At 35.6% G+C, this 26,241-nt stretch overlaps 5 protein-coding genes, 1 long non-coding RNA gene and 1 pseudogene across 10 annotated transcripts; 6 read left to right on the top strand and 1 right to left on the bottom strand.

Moving 5' to 3' along the window:
* Window positions 1–214: 214 nt before the first annotated feature.
* On the top strand, window positions 215–2,166 carry Or93 (odorant receptor 93). 2 transcript variants are annotated; one of them, XM_031928464.2, is made up of 6 exons: window positions 215–315; window positions 418–810; window positions 899–1,288; window positions 1,449–1,653; window positions 1,731–1,886; window positions 1,959–2,166. In XM_031928464.2, exons 2-6 carry the CDS (start codon window positions 446–448, stop codon window positions 2,013–2,015), a joined length of 1,173 nt encoding a protein of 390 aa, XP_031784324.1. In that variant the 5' UTR covers window positions 215–315; window positions 418–445; the 3' UTR covers window positions 2,016–2,166. The 2 variants fall into 2 exon arrangements, with proteins under 2 accessions (XP_031784324.1, NP_001177516.1); NM_001190587.1 differs by lacking the exon at window positions 215–315 and having other exon boundaries at window positions 446–810; window positions 1,959–2,015.
* A 923-nt stretch (window positions 2,167–3,089) lies between these two features.
* On the top strand, window positions 3,090–4,667 carry Or94 (odorant receptor 94). Its single transcript, NM_001190588.1, has 5 exons — window positions 3,090–3,451; window positions 3,615–4,004; window positions 4,099–4,303; window positions 4,389–4,544; window positions 4,617–4,667. The coding sequence occupies exons 1-5, from the start codon at window positions 3,090–3,092 to the stop codon at window positions 4,665–4,667; spliced, it is 1,164 nt and encodes a 387-aa protein (NP_001177517.1).
* Or95PSE (odorant receptor 95 pseudogene) lies at window positions 5,815–7,581 on the top strand (annotated as a pseudogene).
* On the top strand, window positions 8,681–11,145 carry Or96 (odorant receptor 96). 2 transcript variants are annotated; one of them, NM_001190770.1, is made up of 5 exons: window positions 9,190–9,542; window positions 9,827–10,219; window positions 10,297–10,501; window positions 10,581–10,736; window positions 10,824–10,874. In NM_001190770.1, exons 1-5 carry the CDS (start codon window positions 9,190–9,192, stop codon window positions 10,872–10,874), a joined length of 1,158 nt encoding a protein of 385 aa, NP_001177699.1. The 2 variants fall into 2 exon arrangements, with proteins under 2 accessions (XP_031784308.1, NP_001177699.1); XM_031928448.1 differs by having other exon boundaries at window positions 8,681–9,542; window positions 10,581–11,145.
* Window positions 10,940–12,547, bottom strand: LOC107981071. Its single transcript, XR_004344843.1, has 3 exons — window positions 12,414–12,547; window positions 12,140–12,324; window positions 10,940–11,535 (listed from the first exon to the last, which is right to left on the bottom strand). It is a non-coding gene; the product is annotated as an uncharacterized LOC107981071 (long non-coding RNA).
* A 43-nt stretch (window positions 12,548–12,590) lies between these two features.
* Window positions 12,591–23,425, top strand: LOC100678645 (odorant receptor 46a). 2 transcript variants are annotated; one of them, XM_032598983.1, is made up of 7 exons: window positions 12,591–13,513; window positions 13,780–13,881; window positions 14,312–14,701; window positions 14,779–14,980; window positions 15,055–15,210; window positions 21,327–21,648; window positions 22,909–23,425. In XM_032598983.1, the coding sequence occupies exons 1-6, from the start codon at window positions 13,458–13,460 to the stop codon at window positions 21,381–21,383; spliced, it is 963 nt and encodes a 320-aa protein (XP_032454874.1). In that variant the 5' UTR covers window positions 12,591–13,457; the 3' UTR covers window positions 21,384–21,648; window positions 22,909–23,425. The 2 variants fall into 2 exon arrangements, with proteins under 2 accessions (XP_032454874.1, XP_031785566.2); XM_031929706.2 differs by having other exon boundaries at window positions 12,592–13,881.
* Window positions 21,559–26,156, top strand: LOC100680302. Of its 2 annotated transcripts, XM_016985371.3 has the most exons (5): window positions 21,559–23,599; window positions 23,727–24,488; window positions 24,943–25,150; window positions 25,239–25,795; window positions 25,844–26,156. In XM_016985371.3, exons 1-4 carry the CDS (start codon window positions 23,108–23,110, stop codon window positions 25,766–25,768), a joined length of 1,992 nt encoding a protein of 663 aa, XP_016840860.1. In that variant the 5' UTR covers window positions 21,559–23,107; the 3' UTR covers window positions 25,769–25,795; window positions 25,844–26,156. The 2 variants fall into 2 exon arrangements, with proteins under 2 accessions (XP_016840860.1, XP_032454871.1); XM_032598980.1 differs by having other exon boundaries at window positions 25,239–26,116.
* The last annotated feature ends 85 nt before the right edge of the window (window positions 26,157–26,241 follow it).

Below are 26,241 nucleotides of genomic sequence, written 5' to 3'. Positions count from 1 at the left end.
GGCTCAAGGGTTCCGAGGATAAGGAGAAACTACTTACGAGTTATTCCATACAAGCGAGATCCAACAGAGAGAAGTCGCGGCATAATGTTGTCAGCAGCTAGAAAGCATTCGATGCACATATAAAACGTATAATCACCTCCTGCGACATGCATGATATGCACTCTCTATTAAATAATACGTTAGGGATCAATCGACAAGCTACACCGTAAACGAGTGGAGCGAGAGGCTCGAAATGCGACTGCCGATCGAGTCGCAGCGACAGTACGCGGAAGTTTATTGCGCCGATCTTGTACACAATCCTCAAGGTCGTGCCAGGTACAGTAAACGCGGCATAAAAGACGAGAGATCGACATATCGGAAATAAAATATTGATTTGCTGTAGCCGAAATTGCAGTACATCGTTTCGACAATTTGCAGAGATAAAGTTTACTTATCGTGACGAGAGATGCATGTGCTTCCGGAGTCGTTCATGATGTTCACCTGCGCTGGTGTTTGGCAACCGGTTCACTGGAGCGCGTGCGATTCCCGCTTTCTTCTCTACAAACTCTACACGCTATTTTCGATTGTTCTCGTTTACACCCTCACGATATCGGAACTCATGGGTGCGATCTTACTGACGCAAAGCCTCGAGGACTTTACCGACATATCGTTCCTGCTCATATCGACAATCAGCGTCTGCTGCAAAATTGCGAGTATCATCGCCAGGAGAGATAGGGTCATCCACTTGACAGAGATGCTGTTGGAGGTGCAGTGCATACCCAAGAACGTCAGGGAGTTGGAGATAACCAGAAAGTTCGATAAGATAGCGAGGTTGGTAACAATTTAATGTCAAATCATTGTGTTTCAAATGCACTTTTAGATTGCGCGAGACAAAAAAATACTTATACCCTCCGCGCAGATTCACAGCTCTATCCTGCATCGTACTGGCTGAAGCGACGGTGGTCGTGATGTCGACCGGTCCGTTGTTCCAAAAAGCGGAAAATCGCACTTTGCCCTTCAAGTCCTGGTTGCCTTACGACTCGACGACTACTCCCTGCACCTTCTGGCTCTCGTACGTTCATCAGACGGCTGCGATCGTACTCTGCGCCACTGTGAACGTAGCCAATGACTCGCTTATCTGCGGGTTCATGACCCACAGCTGCTCGCAGCTCGAGTTGCTAAACCGAAGATTACTGGAATTACCACGAGCTGTCAAGTTGAAGATGAAAAAATTACCCAGGAGATTGATGTGCAACGTGGAAGCGATGATTGTGTCGAGGCATGTGAAACATCATGTGCATATTTTTAAGTAAGTAGGTACATATCAGCGTACTATAATTATTTTGCCAATGCGACTGAGCGGAATAAGATTCTTCATTTTCGATTTTGTTCGATAAGCGATAATCTTTTCTTTATTCAAACGTTTCCTTAAAATTCCACAAGAAAATCAAGATGATAAAATTTATTAGATTTGCAGAAAACATTAACGTAATATTTACACCAGTGATTCTCGTACAGTTTTGTATGAGCTCGATAGTTCTGTCATTGAGTGTGTATCAATTGGCAGTAAGAAGTGCTAACGGAATCCAGTTTATCACCATGGTTATGTATTTGACGTGCATGTTGGTACAATTTTTCATGTATTGTTGGTTTGGAAATGAAGTGACATTAAAGGTACCATCAATTGTACAAAATCATACAGTTTGTATTATATTGCTGTGTATTTTAGAGATAAATTTATCGTATTATAGAGTGTGGAGTTTGGGCAGGCAATTTATAACATCGAATGGACAAGTCTGCAGGTGCAAACCAGCAAAGACTTGATGATCATGATGATTCGAGCAAAACGTCCTATCATAATGTCATCTGGCGCTTTAGTTACGTTATCCATTAAGTCATTTACATCTGTGAGCAAACTTATATTTATTTTTTAAATTTAAGATTTCAATGCGCTAAATTATACAAAGCATTCATTTTAGATTTTAAAAGCTTCTTATTCAACTTTTAATGTTCTTCAACGATCGTCACATAACTAATATATCAAGATAATCACGTGTGAGTGCTGACAACGGCTTGACAAGAAATACCAGACAAATATCTATTGTTTTATATGTAAATCGCATCGATATAAGTGTATGTGTAAATGTGCGTGTCTATTGATAAAAATACAGCTAAGAAATTGTTTAATTATCATATAAAATATTTATAACGGACAAAAAAAAAAAATATATATATATATACACACATATTTATATATAATACAATAACGTTCTTTCTTTATTACTCAAGACTAAGGACTTCGTTTGTAATATATACATTTTGATAATTTTTCAACATATCAAAATAAATAAATCCGTATCTAGGCAGTCGTTATGAAAATCACGTTCGCGAGCGCTTAAAAACAAGCACTTTTTTTATTCTTGCTAAAGTTGTTGCGATACAAAATTTTCAAAAAATTGAGCTGCAATTCTAAGTTTTGAAAAGTTTTTCAATCTGTACTTTTCAGAAAGAATTTCAAAACGTGCCAATTTCGAAGCGGGCGTATTGTTTAACGTAAGCATAGCGTTTAGTTATTTTTTTTTGTTCTTACATAGTTGCACACAGACTTCTTAATTTCATAAGCAAACAAAAATATATACCTGTCAACCGCAATAAGTTTTGCATAGCATCGTTTGGACAGCAAGACAATGTGTGATACAAAGAGTGTTACTCTTCACTACGGAATGCGTATTGAACATTTAGCGCATACTGCACATGCGCATAAAGATATTCGCGCACACCGTACGATGAAAATAATTGCAACTCAAGCACGCATAATAAATTAACAAATCGAGCAGATTATATAGAATCTCGCGCGATTGAAAGAATGAGGGAGAGGGTTCGCAGTAAGTTTGAAAGCGGAAAAATGTTTCAGTAGCTTTACGTACGGGTTTCAATGCTTTGTAGATGAAAAAGTATACCTTTAAGTATAACAGTTGCATCGCGCGTACACGTCAGTATCGGATCCTTATCTTTCTACTTTGTCTATTAATCTAAATAAAAACTGTTGATCAAATCAAAATAAAGACATCCTTATACAGTAATACATCAGTTATTTAGAATTACTAGCAATGCACGTACTTCCAGAAGCCTTCAACTTGGCCACTTACATAGGCCTGTGGGAACCAACCCATTTAGAGTCGAGCATCGCCAGGTGTTTTTACAAGTTCTACACTTGCCTTTCCTTTGCGCTAATAATATTGACAATGATAACTCAAATACTAGCCATGTTGTTCTTTACCAAAACGCTCGATGAGTTTGCTGAGACAGCGTACATGCTTCTGTCTGCAATCAACGCCAGCGTCAAAGGAGTAGTTATTTTGTTGAGAAGAAAACATGTGATCGATCTGGCTGAAATGCTACTGAAAAAGGAGTGTGTGCCGATAAATGCAACAGAAAAGCGAGTTTGCTCGTATTTTAACAAAATTTCAAGGTTTCTTTTCTTTTTTAAATTATATTGCTTATCTCTTAAAATTTTTCCAGAAAAAAGTATACAAAGATATCCTGCATAATTTGTTTCTCAAAATGCCCCGTATAATTTCTTCAATGCACTTATCATACCATTTTTTTCTTCGTTTTTGTTTCAATCTTTTTAGGTATACCGTATTGAGTTGCATAGTACTAGCAGAAGGGACAATTAGCGCTCTGGCTCTCTTGCCGGTGGTTTTTGAACAAGGCGAGCTCGTTCTGCCTTTGCGAGCTTGGTATCCTTACAACGCCGGTTCCGGTCTGGGTTATTGGCTTTCGTACCTGCACCAGGCTATGGCTCTGACACTGATCGCTGCTTATGACGTGGCCAACGATACCATTATCACCGGATTCATGGTCCAAGCTTGTGCTCAGCTCGAGTTGATGACTTGTAGGTTTCATCGATTCTCCTGGCGGGGCTCCAATGCCGTAATGAGAAATGGAGCCCGACATCAGCTCAGACTATTCGAAAAGAGGATGGTCGCGCAGAGTGTCCGGCATCATCTGCTCATTTTTAGGTAAGCGGAGTGCCAATTCAATTAGGAAACAGTACTTATTTTGATAGTTGCTGGGGTGCGGAAAATAAAATAAAATGTCTTGTTCTTACCAAAGATTTACAGAAATCATCAATTCTATTTTTGCTCCTGTGATTTTGGTGCAATTCTGCTTAAGTTCCGGAGTATTGTGCATAACTGTGTACCAAATGTCAGCGAGCAAATCAAACGGACTGAAAGTAATCGTTCTGTCTCTGTATTTAGTGTCGATGCTTGTCGAATTTTTTCTCTACTGTTGGTTTGGTAATGAGGTTACACTTAAGGTGTGATTTCTCCGTACGAACTTCTTCAAACGACTGTTCGTATATGTATATCCTCCAAAGTAACTAAATATAAATCCATTTACAGAGTTTGGGATTCAATATTGCTGTGTGTGAGATGGATTGGACTGCAATGCACGTTCAGACTCTGAAGGAATTACTTATTATCATGGTTAGATCCACGTCTCCGATATTTCTTTCATGTGGTCCACTAATAAAGCTATCTTTAGAATCATTTACGAATGTCGGTAATTTTTTAATTTGAACCTCTCTTCAAACATTTTTGTTAAAACTTGTACATATTTTTTTTTTATAGATATTAAAAATTTCTTATTCAGCATTTAATGTTCTCAAGCAATTTGACTGATGAATGCTTCGAAAATTCAAGCCAACAAATATTTATATTGTCTAATTAGTTTTAGTTCAATAAACTTTTTTAAACTAAACACAAATGTACAAAAACCTAATGCCACAAAATTGTCAACATATACATACTAAAACTATTTTTGCAAAAATAATTTGATCTTATAATTTAAAAGCATCACTTATAATACAATACAATATTGTATATTATTATTTTTATTATATAATTATAAACTATTTTGCACAATAAAAGAAAAATATTACATTAGCAACTCCGAATTTCGTGTTAAGTTTAAAGTGTATCCACTGTTACTTCTCATAAATAATGAATAGATAAGAGAATTGAGAAGACCTTTACAGGAATTGTTCTTTGGAGGCCTGGCACATCGCTGTTCATAGTTCTGCAATATACTTAAACGCACAAGACAATAAGTATATATTATCTAAGTAATAATAAGTAATATAATATTTAAATCATAATAAAATTTCTTACAGGTTGTATACACTTTTTTCGGCGCGGTTGTGCTGATTTTACTGGAGGTGTTCCAGCTGATGAGCGCGTTGATATTCACGACGAAAAGTATGAACGATGTGGTTGATGCCGGTTACATTATATATATATATATGGTAAAATATGGAAAGTTTAGTAATCTAATAATTATTATTTTCAATTATATGAAAGTAAAATAATTTGCAAATATTGTTCAAATAATTATGTCAAAGTTATTGTTTCTTATACTTTTTTAAGACCCCCAATAGATAGACACTGACCAGCACAGTAGCTAAGCACACACTGAGTCTAAAAAAGTTACTTGCTACTATTTCTTTAATGTGTCGCTTGAGGGCAGCAATAGTCATATACTACATATGGTGACTACTTAAATAACAGGGGAGAAAAGAAAATAAAGCTAAATTATAGGAGATGTGACATGTGTCACCGATCGAATGCGTGTGACAGAAACGAACCTCGGGCATTCGATCTACGTCAGTTCTTATACGGTCTAAGAAGAATATTCTTAGCATTCTGCAGTAGGGCGAGATTAAGATTTCAAAATCCCGATTTTTATCGCAGAATTCTGATAGATCTCAAGCAATTACAATATATTTGACATAAGTTTAATTTTAGCGCGATACAAAGTATATAATTCTTTATGTTATCTGTTCAATTTAACGTAATGACTATCGCAGGAATCTGGTGCCCACCAAATTGGCCATCAACGTGGATGAGAATCCTTTACAAGCTATATTCGTTTGTTGTCAATATGCTAATGTATACTTTAGGACTGTTTCAACTTGCTCGCTTGATCTTCGTCAAGCAAAGTTTTAAGGAATTTAACGATACATTTTTTCTCCTTTTGTCCACAAATTTTACTTGCATTAAGACTGCTTGTCATTTACTAATCCAAAAACGAGTCATCAATCTGACGAATATGTTTAAAGAAGACTGTTGCATTGTTCGAAGGGATGGAGAAATTAAAGTTCAAAAGAAATTTTATGATATTAGTAGGTCAGTGAAATATACACGTTTAACACTTATTTAAAAAAATTATTTTTTAGTCATTAATGTATTAAATATCTAACATCATACGTCTACAATCTACATCTAAACCAAGCTCATGGAACTTTGTAGAAACATTGAGAAATTGTAGGTTTATATTTTGACTAAAAATGTCATACGTAGTGGACACTTTCTCATATACATTATAAACAATTTAGTATACTAAAAGAATGTGTTGTATTGAAGATGTTCAAACGTATGGTTATTGACACCTTCAAAAAGATTCAAGAACCGATATCAAAAGAAAATTTTTCGATTAGATTTGCGACTTGAGCTGTAATATTCTTTGTGCATGCTCCCGATAGTTTGCAAAAAATGTTTTTAAAATCAGTTAATTATTTTCAAACAAACGATCCATTTTCTCAACACTACAGGAAGATGTCTATTGCATTGCTGATACTCGTTGAAGTCACTGGGCTATCTATGATAGCTGCACCATTGAACGTGCGGCGTTGAGACTCGAGAACTTATCTACAAGGTCCTTCTACCTTACGATCTTTCTAGTCCAGTAGTATACTGATTATCATTTTTACATCAAAGTATTGCTGCCATTTTGTTGGCAGCCATAGGCATTATTAATGACGCCCTGATAGCCGGTTTCATGCTGCAAGTCAGTGACCAATTGGAAATCTCGGCACACAGAATTCAAGAAATGCCCAACTATGTGACCGAAGCTTTAAAAGTTCGTAAATCCAGTGATGAAGTGAGACTACTCGAAAAAAGACTTCTTGAAGAAAATGTAAAGCATCACAATCACATTTTCAGGTAAATTTGACAACGGATGATTCTTCGTTACTGAAATAAATAATAGATACATGCATGATATTATTATTATTTAATTTGCATTAAAATATAAATAGTTTGTCTGCACTTATAATAGTACTACATTAAAGTGATTAACAACAAACTTTTATTCAAGAATATTCATTGTCATAAAATTTGAAAATCTGCAGGATAGCCGATTCATTGTGTATGACTTTCTATGAAATAGTAGTTTGTCAATTTTTGGTTAGTGTTTTGGCTATTTGCGTAAGCGTTTATCAAATATCAGTTGGGTCATCGAATAAAGTAGAGCTAATAACATTCGTACTTTATTTGGTATGCATGCTCCAACAACTTTTCGTGTATTGTTATTTTGGCTGCGAAATTACTAAACAGGTTAGTTATGCACGATAATTACTGTTATAAAATGCATAACCAAACTATTAACACGAATATTTTTAGAGCAAAAATATAGGTTCCGAAATATTGGGCATGGACTGGAGTTCACTTAATAACTCTGTGGTTTTGTCAATTTTTGACATGTCATACATTTTATAATATCAAACAAAAGAGTTTACATATAGATAGTTATATTGTTCGTCATTCATATTCGTTAATATTATTCCTACATCCAGTTGACATTTTGTTCAGCATATTTTTTTTTTTGTTTAAGGTTCCTCGGCATCAGCATAGATATAGTTATACGTAAGCGACAAAAATAGCGGTACCTTACATTCCAAGTTTTAAATCAACCGGTGCACCGCTGATACTGAAAATTATATATGTTATTGTTTGATATACCTGTTCTGCGGAGAAGCCATCTTATAATAGCCTTCATGAGCCTAGTGAATAAAAAATAATTATTTAAGTTTATCATTTTCGAAGCTGTCAGGATAACGCGTATAAACAACATATTTCTTTTTTTTAACTAAGCTCGAAACGTCGACAAACTAAATAATTATAGTTTTTAATTTATAGAGTCAATTACGGAAGCTTATAAGCTCGCTTCTCCGCAGTCGATTTAAAAGTTGGGATGCAAGATACCGCTATTTTTCTCGCTTACTGTATATATCTATATCTATACTCCCGAGGGCACTTATTGGGTCCAACTTATATCCTTATTTACATATTTATTATTCAGTTTTTTTTTCAAAATTACAAGATAACCATCTTTGATCACATTTAAGTATTAATAGTTCCAGTTAATACATATCTATTTTTAAATGCGATAAAAATTTCTTATTTAAATGAATATACACTATGTTCTTGCCTACCATATTATTATAATATGCACATACATAAAAAAGATTGATAAACAAGCTTGCTTTCAAAAAGAGTTAAAAAATTATTGAACTCGAATGAGCTAAGTAATGAAAGTGTTTAAATTCGAACCGTTGATATAAGATGTGTATGAATATTGATATATTGAAAGTTTCAATATACTGATGTGCGAATTAAAAATGTTTGCATTAGCTTATGAGCATTAATTCTGTGTAAATTGACGCATGCAGTTGTTATATAGGCATGAATGTTACATGTTTGCAAGTTACATAAATTATTCAAGTAACCTACGTTAATAATAATAATATATTTATTTTGGCCGAGGTTCTAAAAGGATAATTATAAAAGTATTTTACAACACATACGTCATACATGATTGCTGCACACAAAATTTATTGATAAGCGATTTTATTTTATAGTCGAGATTTAAATCAACGGAATATTTTAAAACATTAATATGCAAATTTTAAATGCACATTACAAACAGTTTAACTACAGCAGAAATCTTAAAATGGATTTTTTCGCGTTTGCAATGTGTATGTAAGCAGTAAGCGTGGTTCACGACGTACTGAATCATGAAGAATATCTGGTAACATTTTGCACTGTTGTATACTTTTCTACTTGACTCTAGTTGTCGCATGCACTTGGGAAATTATAGAGAGAACAAATTGCACATAATATATAAATCTAAATTATAGTAGACATTGTACAGGGGACGATCGAATATGGAATGTAAGGCGTACATGATTCGAGCTCCAGTAGTTGGCAACGAGTCGCGGATAGCGACATATCTATGCGTAAATTTCATTTCGCTAATTTTAAGGCAATTGATATGCGATTCTAGTAATATCGTTACAGATTCTTTTTAGTCCAAACATTTTTTATCGCAAAATAATAGTAGTTTTTCGAAATTTAGAAATCTAATATGCTTTCGATTCATTTTCAAGTGCTGACAATATCAGGTGTATGGTGTCCAAATCATTCATCCTCTGTACAACGAATATTTTATAAATGTTATTCTTTTATCGTGGTTGTATTGATGTACAGTTTAGCGTTATCACAGCTAGCCCGAATCATATTCGTAAAACAGAGCTTCAACGAATTTAATGACACGTTTTTTATATCGCTATCTACTAACTTTGCCTGTTTTAAAGCTGCGTCCAACTTGGTGAACCAAAAGCAAATAGTCAGCTTGGTTAACATGTTCAAGCACAACTGTTGCCTAGCTCACAATGATTCAGAGAGAAGCATACAGAAGCAATATAACGACTCCTGCAGGTCAGTAAATTAGAATTAGATAAGGATATGCATCAGCAGAGTAATTTACCCCAAGAATCGTGAAAAACTGATGATAATATATAATATCTATCATCAAGTTCGTTGATTTTCAGTATAAAAATTAGTTTGGTTAAGCTTCTTCTATAAACGAATGGTATTGTAAAAAACTTGTCGCATTTCTCGAGAAAACAATTAAAAATGTTACTCTTACATAATATATCTTGAATCTTGAATCTAGTGGGTGTCGCATCGTAATCATATAACTTTACTATTGATCTTTTCAGCAAAATCATCATAAGTCTTCTGATACTTGTAGAGACAAGCGCATTTTTCGTGGTAGTAGCACCTCTGTGTGGCACCATGGACAACCAGGATCTTCCTTACCAAGTTTTATTGCCCTACGATCTTTCGAATAAACTATTCTTCTGGCTCACCTTTGTTCACCACAGTTTTGGAGCAGTTCTGTTTACGGCGATTAGCATCACGAACGACGCTGTTATCACTGGATTCATGATGCACGTTTGTGGACAGCTTATCATCCTGCAGCACAGATTTGCACTGTTGTCGAGAAGCTTAGCTAATGAAGTTTCTAAGAAGGGCAGAATTACAGACTTTGATATGATGCTAGAAAGACACTGGTTGAGGCAGATCGTATATCATCAGAATCATATAAGCAAGTGGGTAGCATTACCATATCTCTATAAGATTAGCACGTAAAACTAGTAATTATAAGATAAGCAAAATTATATTACAGTATTGCCAAAAAAATATGTTCGACATTCAATGAAATTGTGATCTGTCAGTTTTTCATTAGTGGATTAGAAATTTGCGTAAGCGTTTACCAGCTGTCAGTTCGAAACAACAACACCGTTGAACTATGCACATACGCTATCTATCTAATGGTAATGCTAGGCCAGTTTTTCGTCTACTGCTACTTTGGTAACGAAATAACGCTTCAAGTTAGTAGCGCGATAACGAATGAGACGAGCAGATATAAACACCTACATTTGCATTCAACATACAAAATATTATTTTCAGAGTAAAATTACGCATCGCGCAATCTTCGATATAGATTGGACTTCATTTTCTTTGAGTTTGAAAAAAGATTTGACGCTTATAATGCTTTATTCGTCAAAACCTATAGCGATGTCCTGTGGTCCTTTTGCACACTTGACTCTAGAATCATTTACTAATGTTAAGTTTCATTTTAAACAGTTGACGTTTAAGATAATTCTTTTCTTAACGGTCGTCGACTACAGTGAACATTTTTTTCTTTTTCAGATCCTAAAAACATCATATTCAATTTTCAGCGTTTTAAAAACAGCGACATGATCGAGTTTATGCAAAATTTTTCATGCAAACCGTGTTCAAATATTCTGACATTTAAAATTGTTAGAAGTAATCTCATTGTGTTTCTTTTATCTAGTGTTAGTTAAGCTAAAAACAATTGAAACCACTATACCCCTATATTAAGACTGACTGTACATCGTATACGAGGGCTGAATTATATATCTCGCGATAAAATCGTACCATTTCGCACAATTAATATTCCTAATACATAGACGTATGCATTTTTGCGAATAAAGTCTCTAATTTTTTGTAACTTAATTTATTTCATAATACGTCGAGTGATACTGCACATGAAACCTCAAAGTACAGTATACCAGACATGTTTTTACGATTGACATTAGGATACGCCTTATTTTATGTCGAACTCATATAGCGAAAAACATTGCATGTGCATGCGTGAATTGCAAGGGCCACGTCAACGTTTTGATAAAACAAAATATTGCTTCTGCAGCAACGTTCATCTACCTCAAGTACACATTGCGGTAAGTCCACGTCAGTACAGTGTGTTGTATCGATGAATATATAGAAGATACCGTTATGCTATGATTGAAGGGTATAAAAAAAATATTACCGTGTAGGTGTATACATCGTTGATTTTGACTCCAAAGGATAAAATATCCACCACGTTAGCGCTGTTCGTACACTGCAAGAAAAGACTGTAGCATTATATGCACATACAATATTCATAAAAATATGCACTTGCATCGCTGAATGAACCACGCAATAGTATTTTTATACATGCTTGAAATGAGAGATTGCCTCTTCGTCGCTGGCACGTCGCGTTAATTTTTCTCTTTATTTCTGATTTTTGTAAATACAGGAGGATAAAATTATTAGCAATTTTGTCTTTGTATTCCACTTATTAAGCAATTTTTATCAAACAATTCGAGGCTCGCTACTGGAAACAAATGCCACGTCAACATTTTGCCATATTCGCATAGGAAAGGTTTATCCGCATCATTAAAGATACAGTATGGAAAACTTCGCATAGGCCCAAGTCCAGCACGGTAATTTAGGTACAGCCGCGTTGCGGCGTAACTTGGCTATAAAATGCTATTTCTCTCTGCATGTATTTAGATTGAAAAAGGCTTGAGTCTGCGAGAGCAGCAATCATCCCACAAATTTTCTTATGGCCATTGCGAGGCGAAAAGGCGGAAAAAAAAAATGTTTTTCCGGCGTCATTAAGGGCTTATAGTCGAGAAGTAAGGTGAATTACAGCTTATGCCCACGTATATTTCGCTATTTACGATATTGTTTCCACAGCTCTGGAGGCGGAGAAAACGATTTGATGCGTGCCGGCCGGTGTAATCACGGAACGAGAAAGCGGCCACGTAAGCGAGGAAAAAATACTTCTGCCCGGCTCATTAAGGGCTTATAGACGAAGACTGTAATGAGAGGTGTGGATACGTTTCTTTCGCCGAGGGATATAGACCTGAAACAAAAGACGTGTACAGCAAATTACCGCGGGGGAGGAGAAAATTATAGAAAGAAGAAAGGCTGCGACTAAGAGGCTATAAATACCTTCCAAGAGTGCCTATGTCGTATAATACGAATAAAATATATGGAACGATGAAAATAAAATAAGAAAACAATTTTTTAATTCACCCACTTATGTTATACCTGTTTAAATTTTACGCGTCAACAGCTTCATATACGGAAAGCTAAGGAAGAACTGAAATTTCTTAGCGCTGCATGTGTTAATATTCGTGCGACGGTAGCCGCCTATACAATGTTACGAAATTACATATTTTAGGAATGATTACAGAGCACGCATATTCATTTGTATGGGCTGCTAGCGTACGGGTCTCGGGTATATACAAGACCTTAGACGTATAATTTTCTTATATTTTGCACGTTCGCGAATCATTTGGCGTCTCTTCGATAGAGCTTATAATTATCGAGAGCCATTCGTTGGGTAGGTAACAAAAATAGAGACGTACACGACGAAAAAAATACATTGTATGCTCGACAATGTATATGTAAGTAAATTAGATATGCTGATGCGAATATTATGTGTCCGATTCGATACACCCGCGCATACGCCTGTATACACCTTTATGAAAATAATAAAGGATGTGATATGCGAAAATGCGAAACAAAGAAAGAAAACACGTGTATAATATATTACATGCGATGCCGAGATAGATAACACTATGGCTAATGCATTATACTTATCGTTTTATACTTCAACAATAATATATCCAGATAGTACATTACGACACGTATCACAAAGAGCGAGGTATCTAATCAATTGATTTTAGAAATTCACAAGATTCTAGAGAACACCTTAGAAGTTTGTAATGTATCGTGTCTAGAACCATCCGAATAATTAACGCTGAACGGCGCCGTTCACTATTATCTTAGCTCCAAGTTATTACACTGGTGCACACATCGCATTACATAAATTACATACCTTCACAAAGTCTTGCAAACGCATTAAATTAATTATAACAAAGGCACGTTTAAAGTATTGATTTCATTTTCTATCGCAGATCTGGTAATGCTGTACCGGTACATTTCCACTAACGTTTCTATGTACACACATACACTTCTCCTTGGGCGACCATGAACCCGAATTTTTCGGAAAGTGCAGTCAATGACAATATAAGACAAAGTAAAAAGTAATGCATACTATACGTTTACCTTTTACTATTCTTAAATATATTGGCATTTGGAAACCAAATAGTTGGAAGTCGACGTGGAAGGGTTACCAATACGACTGTTGGTCTTTAGCAGTAATGATGATAATGTATTCTTTTGTAGCCACAGAGCTAATTGCAGTTGTCAAATTAATTTCTGATCATTATGATGAAATTTCGGACACATTGTTTCTGTTGCTTACTACTGCTGGTGTTTCTATTAAATCCATGAATTTTTTGGCAAACAGAGATAATATGGCTCATCTGGGAGATATGCTACTGAAAAGCTGCTGCATTCCGAAAAACTTGAATGAATTGAAGATTCAAAAAAAGTTCGATGACGTCAACAGGTTATATTGTATCTATATGTATTTTTTTTAAGATTATTTCAACTAATTGAGACATCGAATATTGATTATTGTAAATATAAATCTGTCTGCATTGCATTTTTTGAAATGATTTAACTACTTAATAAACCAGAAGGCAATCCTTCATTATATTGGAAATATTGCACATCATAATTCTTTTTTTATTATAATATACAGTAAACAGCACAAGTTCTAGAGTTACAAAAATGATACTGATCAAAATGTATATGTTTTATTAAAAGCCTATCTTTTTAATTCATACATTAAGCGACATCAACGGATCATAATTTTATTTGGCATTTAAATTTCGTCATATCTGTAGCTATAAGTTCATTTAAAAATTATTAAAATATAAGTCAAAACCTTTATTATATGTACTATATATTGTGTGTCACTTATTCTCTTCAAGCAGATTCGTTACACTGATGTGCATAACTATGGTATACGGAAATATTATGACAATGATGACAATACCATTACTGCAATCAAAGGAACATCGCAATTTACCTTTTAAAACTTGGTTGCCCTATGATACGAGAAGCAACAGCTTAAATTACTGGTTGTCCTACCTTCATCAAGGTTTAGGATTAGCTTGCTGTGGAACAATGGGTGTCATGATTGTCAATATCATTACTGGTTTTATGCAGCAGGCTTGCGCCCAATTCGAGATCTTGGATTCGCGTTGGAGAAATTTGCCTAAAATCGTTGAGATAGCAAGATCTAGATGGTCTGATAGTGCAGCTGATGAACACGAAAACATAATGCTGAGCCAATACATCAGGCATCATATTCATGTATATGAGTAAGTGCAGAATCAATATTAAAGCGTATAATTTTGTTATCTAAGTTGCATAAATACAAATACAAATACATATGCAGGTATATGAATGAATTTGTAAAGACCTTCAACATTATAATTCTGGTACAATTCTGTGTAAGTTCCGTTGTTATCACAATAAGTGTTTATCAAATGTCTATAAAGAGTCTGGGTTTGGAATGGTTCATGGTTTTTGGCTACGCAGTGAGCATGTTAACGGAATTCTTTTTGTACTGTTGGTTTGGAAACGAAGTGACGTTAAAAGTACGAAACACAAATTAATTTATGTGTTCGAAGCAACTTTGTCATACTAATTTAATATTAATTCCAATTTTCAGAGCATGGATTTTGCTTTGAAAATCTATGATACAGAGTGGAATTTATTAAACATAAAATCTTGGAAATTAATTTTATTTGTAACACATCGTACTAGGAAGCCCATTGTTGTACGCTGCTACAATTACATTGTATTATCTCTAGACACTTATGTTAATGTTAGTAATAGCGATATTAATATATTTTACTTTTTTAACATATGATCCCTCCATTCAATACCTATACTTTTCAATTATGAGGTCATACTACTTTTCTTTTGTTTGTCAGAATAGTACATTGTACAATTATAGGAGCCTGCAGAAGAAAGGCCATTTTTAGTCGCCTATGAAGTGGATCGAGAATAGAGCTTTTTGAGTCGTTCACCACAAGGTGCGAGTATTTATAAATATATGTGCGTGCATTTGAAAATTTCGAAAATCTTGCAAATAAATGAATATAGAAAGGGGAGCGAAAATGGTCATTTTTTATCCTACACCGGGAGAAATAGTCCAGTAAAATTAAATACATTCTAAAGGAATTTTTTTATTTACCATACTGAACAGTAATTTTGTCACAGACTGACAGTTCAGTAACTTTTACAAGACAGTACAGTAATTTTATGGAAACAATTAAAAATCATTTTGAAAAGATTTTATTCATTACAAATTTTAATTGAAATGAAGAACGTAAGAAAAAATCATTTATCAATTCTGCCACCGCGTTCGTTAAAAACATCTGCATTGTGGCGCTTCAAGACGTTTGAACAGCTGATTAAAGAAAATCGAGAAACCGATTCGAAATTACGAAAAAATACAGTAAAATTTATTATATAGACTAGTACAACCGACTAGTCGCCATAAAAATTACTGTACTGCCTTAGAAAATTTATTGTACTTTTTACAGTAAAATTTACTTCACGTACAGTAAATTATACTGTACAGTACAGTAATTTCCCCACTATTTTGGCTCTGTGGCCAAACTGCTGTACTTTTCAGTAAATTTTACTACAGTATTTCTCTCCGTGTATAAGGGAAAAACAACCATTTTCGCTCTACTTTGTTTCTGATTCTCAGATAATTATACAGTAGGCTAGCTTATTCTACCTACCCTGGTAGTAAATGGCCGATAAGTTCTGGCCCGTTCCCTAGCGACTCGGTAGAAATAAAACCCAGAATCCGTCGAGAAATATGCGTAGTTTCTACGATGAAACCCCAGTAGCAGAAGTTCTCTTAATTTTTTGCGCATGCGCGGACGGTTCAGGCTAGGCACAGGCATACTAGAAGTATACGACGCGTATTGTAGAGGTTGTCTGCTATGTTATACAGCAGAATAGCATAGCAGACAGAACTACAGTATTCACAGTTTCAGTCAATGTTGCATGATGAATATTTAGCCTATTAATTCATCTAGAATGATTTTGAAGGGAAAATATGATTTTTAAAGTGCCCATTAAGAGTGAAAACCTAACCCTACACATGCATACTGCCATATATGACAGTATGTACAAGCATGCTGCTCTGACTGACTTTGTGTTGTGTAAGTGCAAGTACTGTGTAAAAAGTGTCATCGATGTGCTCAAAGTCACCAATCATGAGGTTTGAACAGATATTTCAACCTCATCAGTACGCGAGCCAGTTTCTGTCAATGTCCGAGTACTATCATTATCATGATAAATCCATGATATTGAAGTTTGATGTCTGTTCTTTTGCATTAAGACTTGTTAAATTATTTAGAAACAGCCTGCCATCTCAGTTTTCACTTAACAGTCTTGGCTCGGCTTTGCACCCTGAACCGTATGGCTTTGGCGGCAAAAATACAGGTGGGTCTATACATGAAAGTTGAATTCATATCATCTAGAATCAATTCAGCTCAATATATTGTTACAACATGCTAACACAAATTAAGTTGCGAAATTTCAGCTCTCTGTAGTATGATAGTTTTCAAATGAGAGCCAAAATAAAATTGTGAAAAAAGTAATAGAAATCAATAATATTTGATTTTGCTCTCACTTGAAAACCTCATACCTAGAGGGCTGAAATTTCGCAACTTAATTTGTGTTAGCATGTTGTAACAATATATTGAGTTGAATTGATTCTAGATGATATGAATTCGATTTTCATGTACAGAGCTATCTGCATTTTTGGGGTTCAGGGTGAAAAGCCGAACCAAGACTGTTAAGTGAAAACTGATATGACAGTCTGTTTCTAAATAATTAAACAAGTCTCAACGCAAAAGAACAGACATCCACCTTTAATATCATGGATTTACCATAATTATGAGAGATTTTGTGGTTGAGAGTAACTGGCTTGCATACTGATGATATTGAAATACCTGTGCAAACCTCATCATTGGTGACTTTGAGTGCATCGATGACACTTTTGACACAGTAATTGTACTTGAATAATACAAAGTCAGTCAGTACACAATGCTGTACATACTGTCATGTATCAGAGCATGCATGTGTAGGGTTAGGTTTTCACTATTAATGTGCACCTTAAAAATCATGTTTCCCCTTCACAAAAAATATTGTAGATGAATTTATAGGGTATATATATTCATCAATATTTTCAAACAATGTCAATGCAGAACAGGATTATTGGTGTGAAAAGTAAGGTTATATGAACAAATCATAGTGGAGAAAAAATTCTACCGAGATTTCTTCCAGAAATCATGTCTGATTTATCGGGGTTTTCGTCTAGATTCTACTCTGTAAACCTGCTAGATTTGAAAAATCTCGGTAGTTTTCGGGTACTTTCTCGGGAACGTTGCTACCAGGGGGGGGGGGGGGGGGAGGCGACGCATATACAGCCGTGGGCCCTCTTTCTCTCTATACTCCTAGAAGCGTTTCTGCCTATAACGACTACGTAACGAGCGCAGGCGCCAGATAAGTATAGAGGGTCGGCGGTGCCCCGTCGCGTAGCTGTTATTTTCGAAAATAAAATTACCGATATTTCGAGGGGAGCTTTTCTGGAAGGAAGAGAGATAGAGAGAGAAGAGAACAAGGCCACCGCCGGCGCTATTGACACGAAGCTGACCGTATCCGGTTGAGAGACGCCGCTGTGCACACGCGTGAGCCGAAAATAAAATATCGATAAATCATTTCTGTCCCTGACACCAGGTGCTGCTGCTGCTGTTCCGCCCGTTCCTAGACGCGGATGTATACGATTCGAGCCCAAAGTGAACGAGCTCGGCTCCTTGCGATGTGTTGCAGGGCTCTGAGGTGGTTCTACAAGTGTCAGACAAGATGCGTTTGTTTACCACGAGCAAACAGGACGCTCACGCTTTCATTCGCGAATCCTGGTGTGTATAACTTTGCTTATAGATATTTGCCTATATATAGATTTTCTCCCTTTGAATAAACGTAAACTGGCATTGATCAATGCTCGAAATCGATGAGAGGATTGTCAACGGATTCATTGCGAGGCGACTCTTCGCTGTGTATAATGCGACATACGAAACTGCAGTTGCGGCACGCAAACGCATCTTGAAAGATAGAAGCATCGCCAGTATTTGGGCTATAATTACACCAATTAGATTTTAGGATATACTTGAAATGTAGTTTTGTTTAAAACTATCATGACTCGTTAACTAAAGTGTGAAAATAAAAAAAATCAAGGTGATAAAGGCGATCAAAATTACATGAAAAAAAAAATAAAATGGTTTTTATTCATTTATTTATTAATTAATTTTGTTATGTAGACCAACATTCATGTAAATACAAAGGTGAAATGATAAAGATTCGCACTTGGGTGATTTATATAAAGGTTCAAAAATTAGAGCTGTCGGTAGTACGATGCTTCTCGGAAAAATTGGTGATAACTTGCTGCTCGTTTATATCTCCTCGAGAACCAATTTTGCTTTAGTGTTACGGGTAGCCACCTAGCGGATCCATAGCCGTACTACTCAACTACAGTTCCCTCTCTCTCGGGCAGTGCTGTCTAGATCTACATGAGAGGCGCAAAACTGTTATCAACAGGTGGCGTTTGGTAAACCTTACTCGCGAGTGAAATGAGGACCACTTGATTCGTATATATAGAAGTTCCAAAATTTTAACTGCCAGGCTAGTTCGTCGCTTCTCAGGAAGATTGGTGGCAACTCGCTCGTACGATCGCGACCCTCCTTTCGCGCGCTGCGTTTAATCATAGAGCGAAGCCTACACACATGTTCGCGCGCGCGCGAACGAACGCGAGAGGCCTCACGGAACGGCCTCATAAAGTTAATTGCGGTCGTTCTAACGGTGCGCGCGCAAGGCTGCGATAGAGCGTATGTGTGGCATCGGGAACTTGTTATTATCCCCGGGGTCCCTGAGGCTCTCCCTCTCTCGTGAGAGTGTGTGTGCGTGTAAGTTACACACACAGCCGCGCGTAATCAGCGCGATTAACGGGCTCGTATAAGGCGCATAATCGATCCTCGAGATGCTGATGCTTATAAGTAAGCGTATTCGCGCCTGTCATCGTCGTGCGCGCTTTTAATCATTACATAACCAGTCATTAACGTTTTCTCGGATATCTTATATAGATGTGTATAATGGATGGAAGAGAGATTTATAAGACTCGTACGTAACAGCTCGCTTCATCAATTTCAAAGAGGCGCGACGTGTATAGCGCAAGAGATGCGATACACACACCTGTGAGTGAAAGAGAGCCTGTTTGAGAGATTACTCGCTGCTGATTTTGCTCGATTTTAGAATAGAGAAGGGGGATCACCGAGATATTTTCAAGCGATAATGTATCGACTGCGGGAATTTTCAATCTTGATAATGAAATCGATTTCTGATAATCGTTTTGAATCTGATCATACATTTCTGATCAAGTGGCTGACAAACAAACGCCAGGCACTTCAATTCTGAAAGGAAACGGCGCGACGGCATCCTTTGATAAAAATCGCTTTCAGCGTGAAGTACAGAGTGCGCGACCGAACGACCTATGCCGCGCCTGCTGAACTTACACGACGACAGTTTGGCCGCATGATTATTTTCCATTTGTCATTCCCTTGCACCGCTGGTGTCGAGGAAATCGTGTGAAAAACGACGTCGGACGTTTCTTGGACGAATTTGTTCGAAGAAATTATTGCGGTGTAATAAGGCGGGGGGAGAAAAATAATATAGGCGTTGCTTTGTTATATGTTCACGAATGAAATTAATGTTAGAACGTAGTTTACGCAAGACTTATTATAAGGGGCGACAAAGAGAATCTTGCTCTACTTTTTGTCTTACGTTCGGAAGCCTGTATTTTCGCTCCACTTTATTATATGGCGCCGAAAATGCTCTTTTTTAACACGTATTAGAAAAATAAAAACCCTCAATCCTAATACCTACTTTATAAAAGATGAAGCAATTAAATATTGAATGATGTTTCGGAAACTGTTTTATAATCTAAAAATAAACAAATCACTGCATCATTTTTTTATATCTAGAAGCTCAAAATCGTTGAAATACTTTATTAAATTGCCAAGGGTAGTAGGATACTGTCAAAGTTTTTTAAATACTTATGAAATGACTTTATACTATGGCTGTCAGCCAAAATGACATGAGTCCACTTTTCATTTAACAAAAAAAGGTTTCAATGTTCAAACTTATACTTGTGAGATCCGGGGTGAGATCGGAGTCGGAGCAAACGAGGTGGGGCGCGATACGGGGTATACAGGTCAATTAACACATTTAATACACGTATCCATGCGGCACTTCTATGACCATCTTATACTTTTTTTTGCTTTGTGCACCGTTGCAAAAGTATCGAGTTATGTCGTTATGTCAAGAACTCTATGGACTTATCGTTATCGTCCGCAAAACGTCTATTGCAAAACTAATTGCAAGGCAATGGGCGATTCCAAAATTGTACTTGTAGCCTACAAGTCTATAATGGCTGCGAAACTAAACGAAATAAGTCCCTTATTGGTTTTTTACAAAGTAAAATTTTTCGAATGACTGAAAACGGGTAAAAAAGTAACATTTTGTTAAAATACAATCAAACCAAGTCCTAGAGTTAAGGAGACAACACTTTTAAACTCTGTAAAAAAGGTCCACGAGTTTTTTATTTTCTTTAAATACTTGACCGCGTTTTAACAACTCGCGATATTTTTGCATGAAAAGGGCTTACTTGAACATAATAATCCACAGTTACCACGATTTTCGCGGGTAGTGGACTTGGCTATCACACTGACTGTCGCTTATTGGCTATTAGCCATACAATTTGATTTCCTGACAGCTATCACACTTCCGATCAAATAAATATACTCTACATATCTATGTACATCATAAAAGCAGAATTAAAAACTGTATTTAATTCACTTGCAGATTATAAGGCTTTCTTATTCAGCATTTAATCTAATAAGAAGTTCGGCTGGAACTTGATGCTAGTTTCATCTTGTTAGACGATTTTAACATGTAATATTAATAATAAAACAAGAAGATATTTTTTGTCCAGAATTATAGTATTTGTCTCGGGTACTTATTTCTACGTTTACGTACCTGAATCGCTTTATCTAGACTACGTTAATCTGAGAGTAGATAATTGATAATTTATGTATAACGAAGATAATATCGGCTAGTGCGTATATGATGGTAATAGCATGCAAAATAAGAATTATTTATAATTATGAATAGATCTGAATCGTTGGTAAGTTAAAAAATATTCTTTATTTCTATATTTTTTATTAAAAAAGCTGCCTTAGATTTAAAAAAATAGAATTTTTATCGTTTGCATGTATACTGCACTTATGAGGTTATGACTTACGTAAAGTTGTTTTTGTAACACATGCACGATTTTCGCGTTTTTTTAACCTAGAATTAGGGACAAAAGTAGTCGTTTTTCGCAAAATACTTTTGCGCCCGCTCCCCAATTCATTGGCAAATCTTTTAAATTCGCGTGAAATTCAACAAATGCAGTTTGAAACGCAAAAATCAGTGCATGCGTTACAAAAAATATGGTGTGCACCAAGGGCTAAGCGGGCTTTTTGGCCTCGTGTGGTTGCAGTACTCGTCTGCGGCTCGTAAACGCCCTCGCCTTGGTACACAATATACTAATATTGTACTGCATATTTGTAAGATATATAAGAACTATAGAATAGAAAAGAACGACAATACCCGGAGGAATTGTTTTGTCCCAGAGCCCATTGCAACAGCTGCTGCCTAAACAATCTGCTACATTTTATTATACATTTTGTCAAGAATCCACAATGAAAATGTGAAAAAAAAATAATTTAAGGAAGTGAAATAAAATGTAAAAAATCTTGAGTGGCGATTGCAGACTGCAGGCGTAATAATATCACACTCATCATTACACTTCCTTGAATTACTCCTAATATTATATTATATCGTAAGAAAAGGTTTGTGGTTGGTTACATTTTCTTGCATTTTGCTGTGTATTACAATTTCTTACACAATGTGCCACTTACAGCATAAGATTAATGATTAAAAAAACATATTTGCTCTGTGTTAAACGAACAAATTATGTGTGTGTAAAATAAAATGAAATGTTATAGAATGTCGTACTTTTACCCAAGGCGTTGCAAAAAATAGCATATCGTCCTCGGGAGCCGGTGAAATGGCGAGCCCATAACAAGGGTTTGCCATCCTTGCGTTCGCTTTGTACTAAAAATGAATTATTGCCAAATGTAAGCAAAAAAGTATTGAAACGAAATTTAACAAAGTTATGAAAAAGTATTATGAAAACTTAAGTACCAGCTACTCAATCTTTTGATTTGAAATCAGCTGTGAGTATAATTAGATATAGGTATCACAGAGTTCGCTTGGAAGTCTGTTTCATTTTTGCATTATACTGCACGTTTCATTTGTATACATTGTACAATTTTTATTCCTATAAGTGTTTGAATCTCGCGCCCTAATATGCTATTCTCCGAAACTCTCTCCTACGCAGGCGCAGATAGGACTTGCGAATCACTTCACTTCATACATATAAGAGGAACACTGAACACTCCGCTCTTTCTGCCTACTTCGGGGACAACGCTATATCATCAGTATTAAATCCTTTCGTTGTACATATATACGTGAAATATTATATTAGCAAAGTTATATATATTTGCACATCCAATGTTGTATATTGGGGCTGTTACGATATGATAGAAACTAGTTTTCAATTCGATCTCGCTACAATGTGGAGTTCGGAAAGTGAAAAAGAAACGTTTCAGAATGAATCACTTGACATAGAAGATGTAAAATCTGTTGATACAAGTTTTCAACAAGATCAAGAAATAAACGAAGATGATAGCCTTCCCGGAAAATCAAGAAGTAAATATTATGCCGCTTACAATATCTTTTCAAATTGGTTGAAAGAAAACGAGGCAACTATATCTGAAGAAACTATGTTAGTCTATTTTGATAAATATATGAAGAAATACAAGCCCTCAAGTGTTTGGGCGCACTATTCCATGATTAAAACCATGATTAAAGTCAGAGAAAATATTGACATTAGCACCTATAAGGTTTTACTTAACCAGTTAAAAATTAACTCATCAGGATATAGAAGTAAGAAATCAGAAGTTTTCTCAGGAGAACAAATAAAAAAATTTTTAGAAGAAGCTCCTGATGAGATCCATCTAGCGAATAAGGTTAGAATCTTTATATATAAATATCATAAGTATTTACAATATATTGTTTTCACACGAAGCTTGTTAGATAATTAAATGTATAATCTACATCAATTCATGATTTAAATAAGAATTAATCTATTTTTAGGTTGTTATAATATTTGGAACCATGGGTTATTGTCGTGGAGAAGAGCTTACACAAATGAAGATGAAACATATTACTGAAGAGGGCCAATTGCTTGTAGTTGATTTGCCACCTGACATTACATACAAACCAAGGCAATTTACAATTAATGCAGATATGAGTGAAATTGTTAAAAAATACATGAAGCTACGTTTCCAAAATGCTTCAACGGATCGCTTTTTTCTAACGTATCGCCATGGAAAATTAACTAATCAGCCAATAGGCAAAAATAAGTTTGGTTGCATACCTCGACAAATAGCTACATGGCTTAAACTAAAAAATGCAGATTTATACACAGGACATGCCCTTAGACGTACTTCTTCGAAACTACTATCTAATGCTGGAGGCATTATGATAAATCTGAAACATTTGGGAGGATGGAAATATCATCGAGTCAACCAAGGTTCTGGAGACAATTCTTTGAATCTTAGAACACGCATGCCAGAGGTGGAAGAAGTATTTATCAAAGAAGAGTTTGAGGATGACGAAAATGATTCATTCATTAATGCGCCAGACATTAATTCACTAATAATTGATTATGGTCCTAAAAAAACCAAAGAAACTGAAGAAATTCGTTTATCACCTTGTCTCAAAAGACATCAAACGACTGAAAATTTGTTTCCATCATCGTCTCCAAAAAGACAAAAAATGACTGAAAAATTCCTTCCATCATTATCTCCAAAAAGACAAGAAACCAGTTGTTCCAAAGAATCATCATCAAAAAATGTAATCTACAAGCATGTTAATAATTCTAATAGAACACTAACTAGTCCTGCTAGCTAGTATATGATAAAAATCGACATTTTATTTTTTTAAAAGGGAGGTTTTCGTTTTAGTTGAAAGTAAAAGTTATGCCTAAAGATAAAAGATGTTAAAACAAGAGTACGTGAAATGCATCTACAAATGATGCTATTGTATTCTTAATTTTATTCACTTGCAGTACTTTATAACCGTATATACTAGGCCTTTCAGTAAAAAATGATTATCATTTATACATTTTATAAACATTTTCTTTCTGCAATGAGTGCAAACTTTTAAAATGTTCAAAATTTGCAAAGCGCAAATTTAAATGCATACTTTCCCCCTATATATTAATAGATTAAATTGAATTGTTTGAACTATAACTTTATGATTTTCGCGTATTACAACCTTATTTCTAATGCATAATTGTAAATTTCAGTTTGAAGTCTGTGTGGATTCTTATGGTTCCATTAAAAATGCTGTGGAAGGTGGAGCTGATCGCCTAGAATTATGCAGTGCTTTGTCGGAGGGCGGATTAACTCCGAGTTTTGGATTAGCTAAATTAGCCAAGAAAATAGCGACTATTCCAGTCTTTGCAATGCTGAGGATTCGCGGTGGAAATTTTATATACGATCCGGATGAAATTGGTAAGTACAAAATTATGCGTTTCCTATATCGGTTGTATTATTTATAAATTTCGATTCTTATTTTATTTGGAAATTTCAACTTTAACAGATGCTATGCTAGAAGACCTTCAGGTCCTTAAGAGCCTTGGCATTGATGGCTTCGTCTTTGGAGCGCTCAAAAGCTCCTCAGAACTGGATACCGATGCCTGCAAGCGTGTCGTCGCTGCAGCTTACCCCTTACCAGTTACGTTTCATCGCGCCTTTGATGAGATGACCAACGGCCCTCTTGACACCCTCGATACTATTATCGATCTAGGCTTCAAAAGACTTCTCACGTCCGGCAGAGAAAAATCCGCCGCGGAAGGCGTGTACCTTTTGGGCGACCTCGTAGAACGTGCTGGAGATAGACTGGTCATTATGCCGGGAGCAGGAATCACCGCAGAAAACATTGCGTGCGTCTGTCGTGGTACCAAAGCCAAGGAATTTCATGGCTCGGCTAAGAGACCTACTAAAGCTAAAGATGACGACGTCGAGGTCAAGATCGAGAGGGACAATGGCGTTCCGGTCACCGACGCGATTACTGTCAGTCGGATCAAGAAGATTCTGAAAGAGTGTTGGGAAAGAGAGAAGCCCGTGTGAGACTTTAATTTTATACCGGATTGCAGTGAAAGAGAGAGAGAGAGAGAGAGAGAGAGAGAGAGAGAGAGAGAGAGAGAGAGAGAGAGAGAGTTTTGATAGATTTAGTGTCTTTTTGATGCGTGAGGTATAAGAAAGTAAGATTGTATTTATTCAGTTGAATAACCGTAGGTAAAGGTGTCGTTGTAACTTTACTTACCACTAAACTTCAATTTTAGACCAATGGTGTCATAGGTTTGAGTCAGAATATAATTTATCAAAGTGACGCAAATGAAATGAAAGAACTAAGAAGTCTAATTTCAAGTCAGAAGTATATGTATGAAAATTGTTTATAAAAATTGAAGCTCAAAACTTGCAGTTTACCTTGTACATTATAAAAAATGAGAAAATACTTAAGATATTAATATTTCTCATACCCAAAAGTTAAAACTAAGATATATATATATATATATATATATATATATATATATATATAT

Source organism: Nasonia vitripennis, chromosome 4 (genome assembly GCF_009193385.2).
Source record: "Nasonia vitripennis strain AsymCx chromosome 4, Nvit_psr_1.1, whole genome shotgun sequence".
NCBI classification, from domain to species: Eukaryota; Metazoa; Arthropoda; class Insecta; order Hymenoptera; family Pteromalidae; genus Nasonia; species Nasonia vitripennis.
Note: the sequence above shows the minus strand (reverse complement) of the source record. Positions and strands in the feature narration are given on the sequence as shown.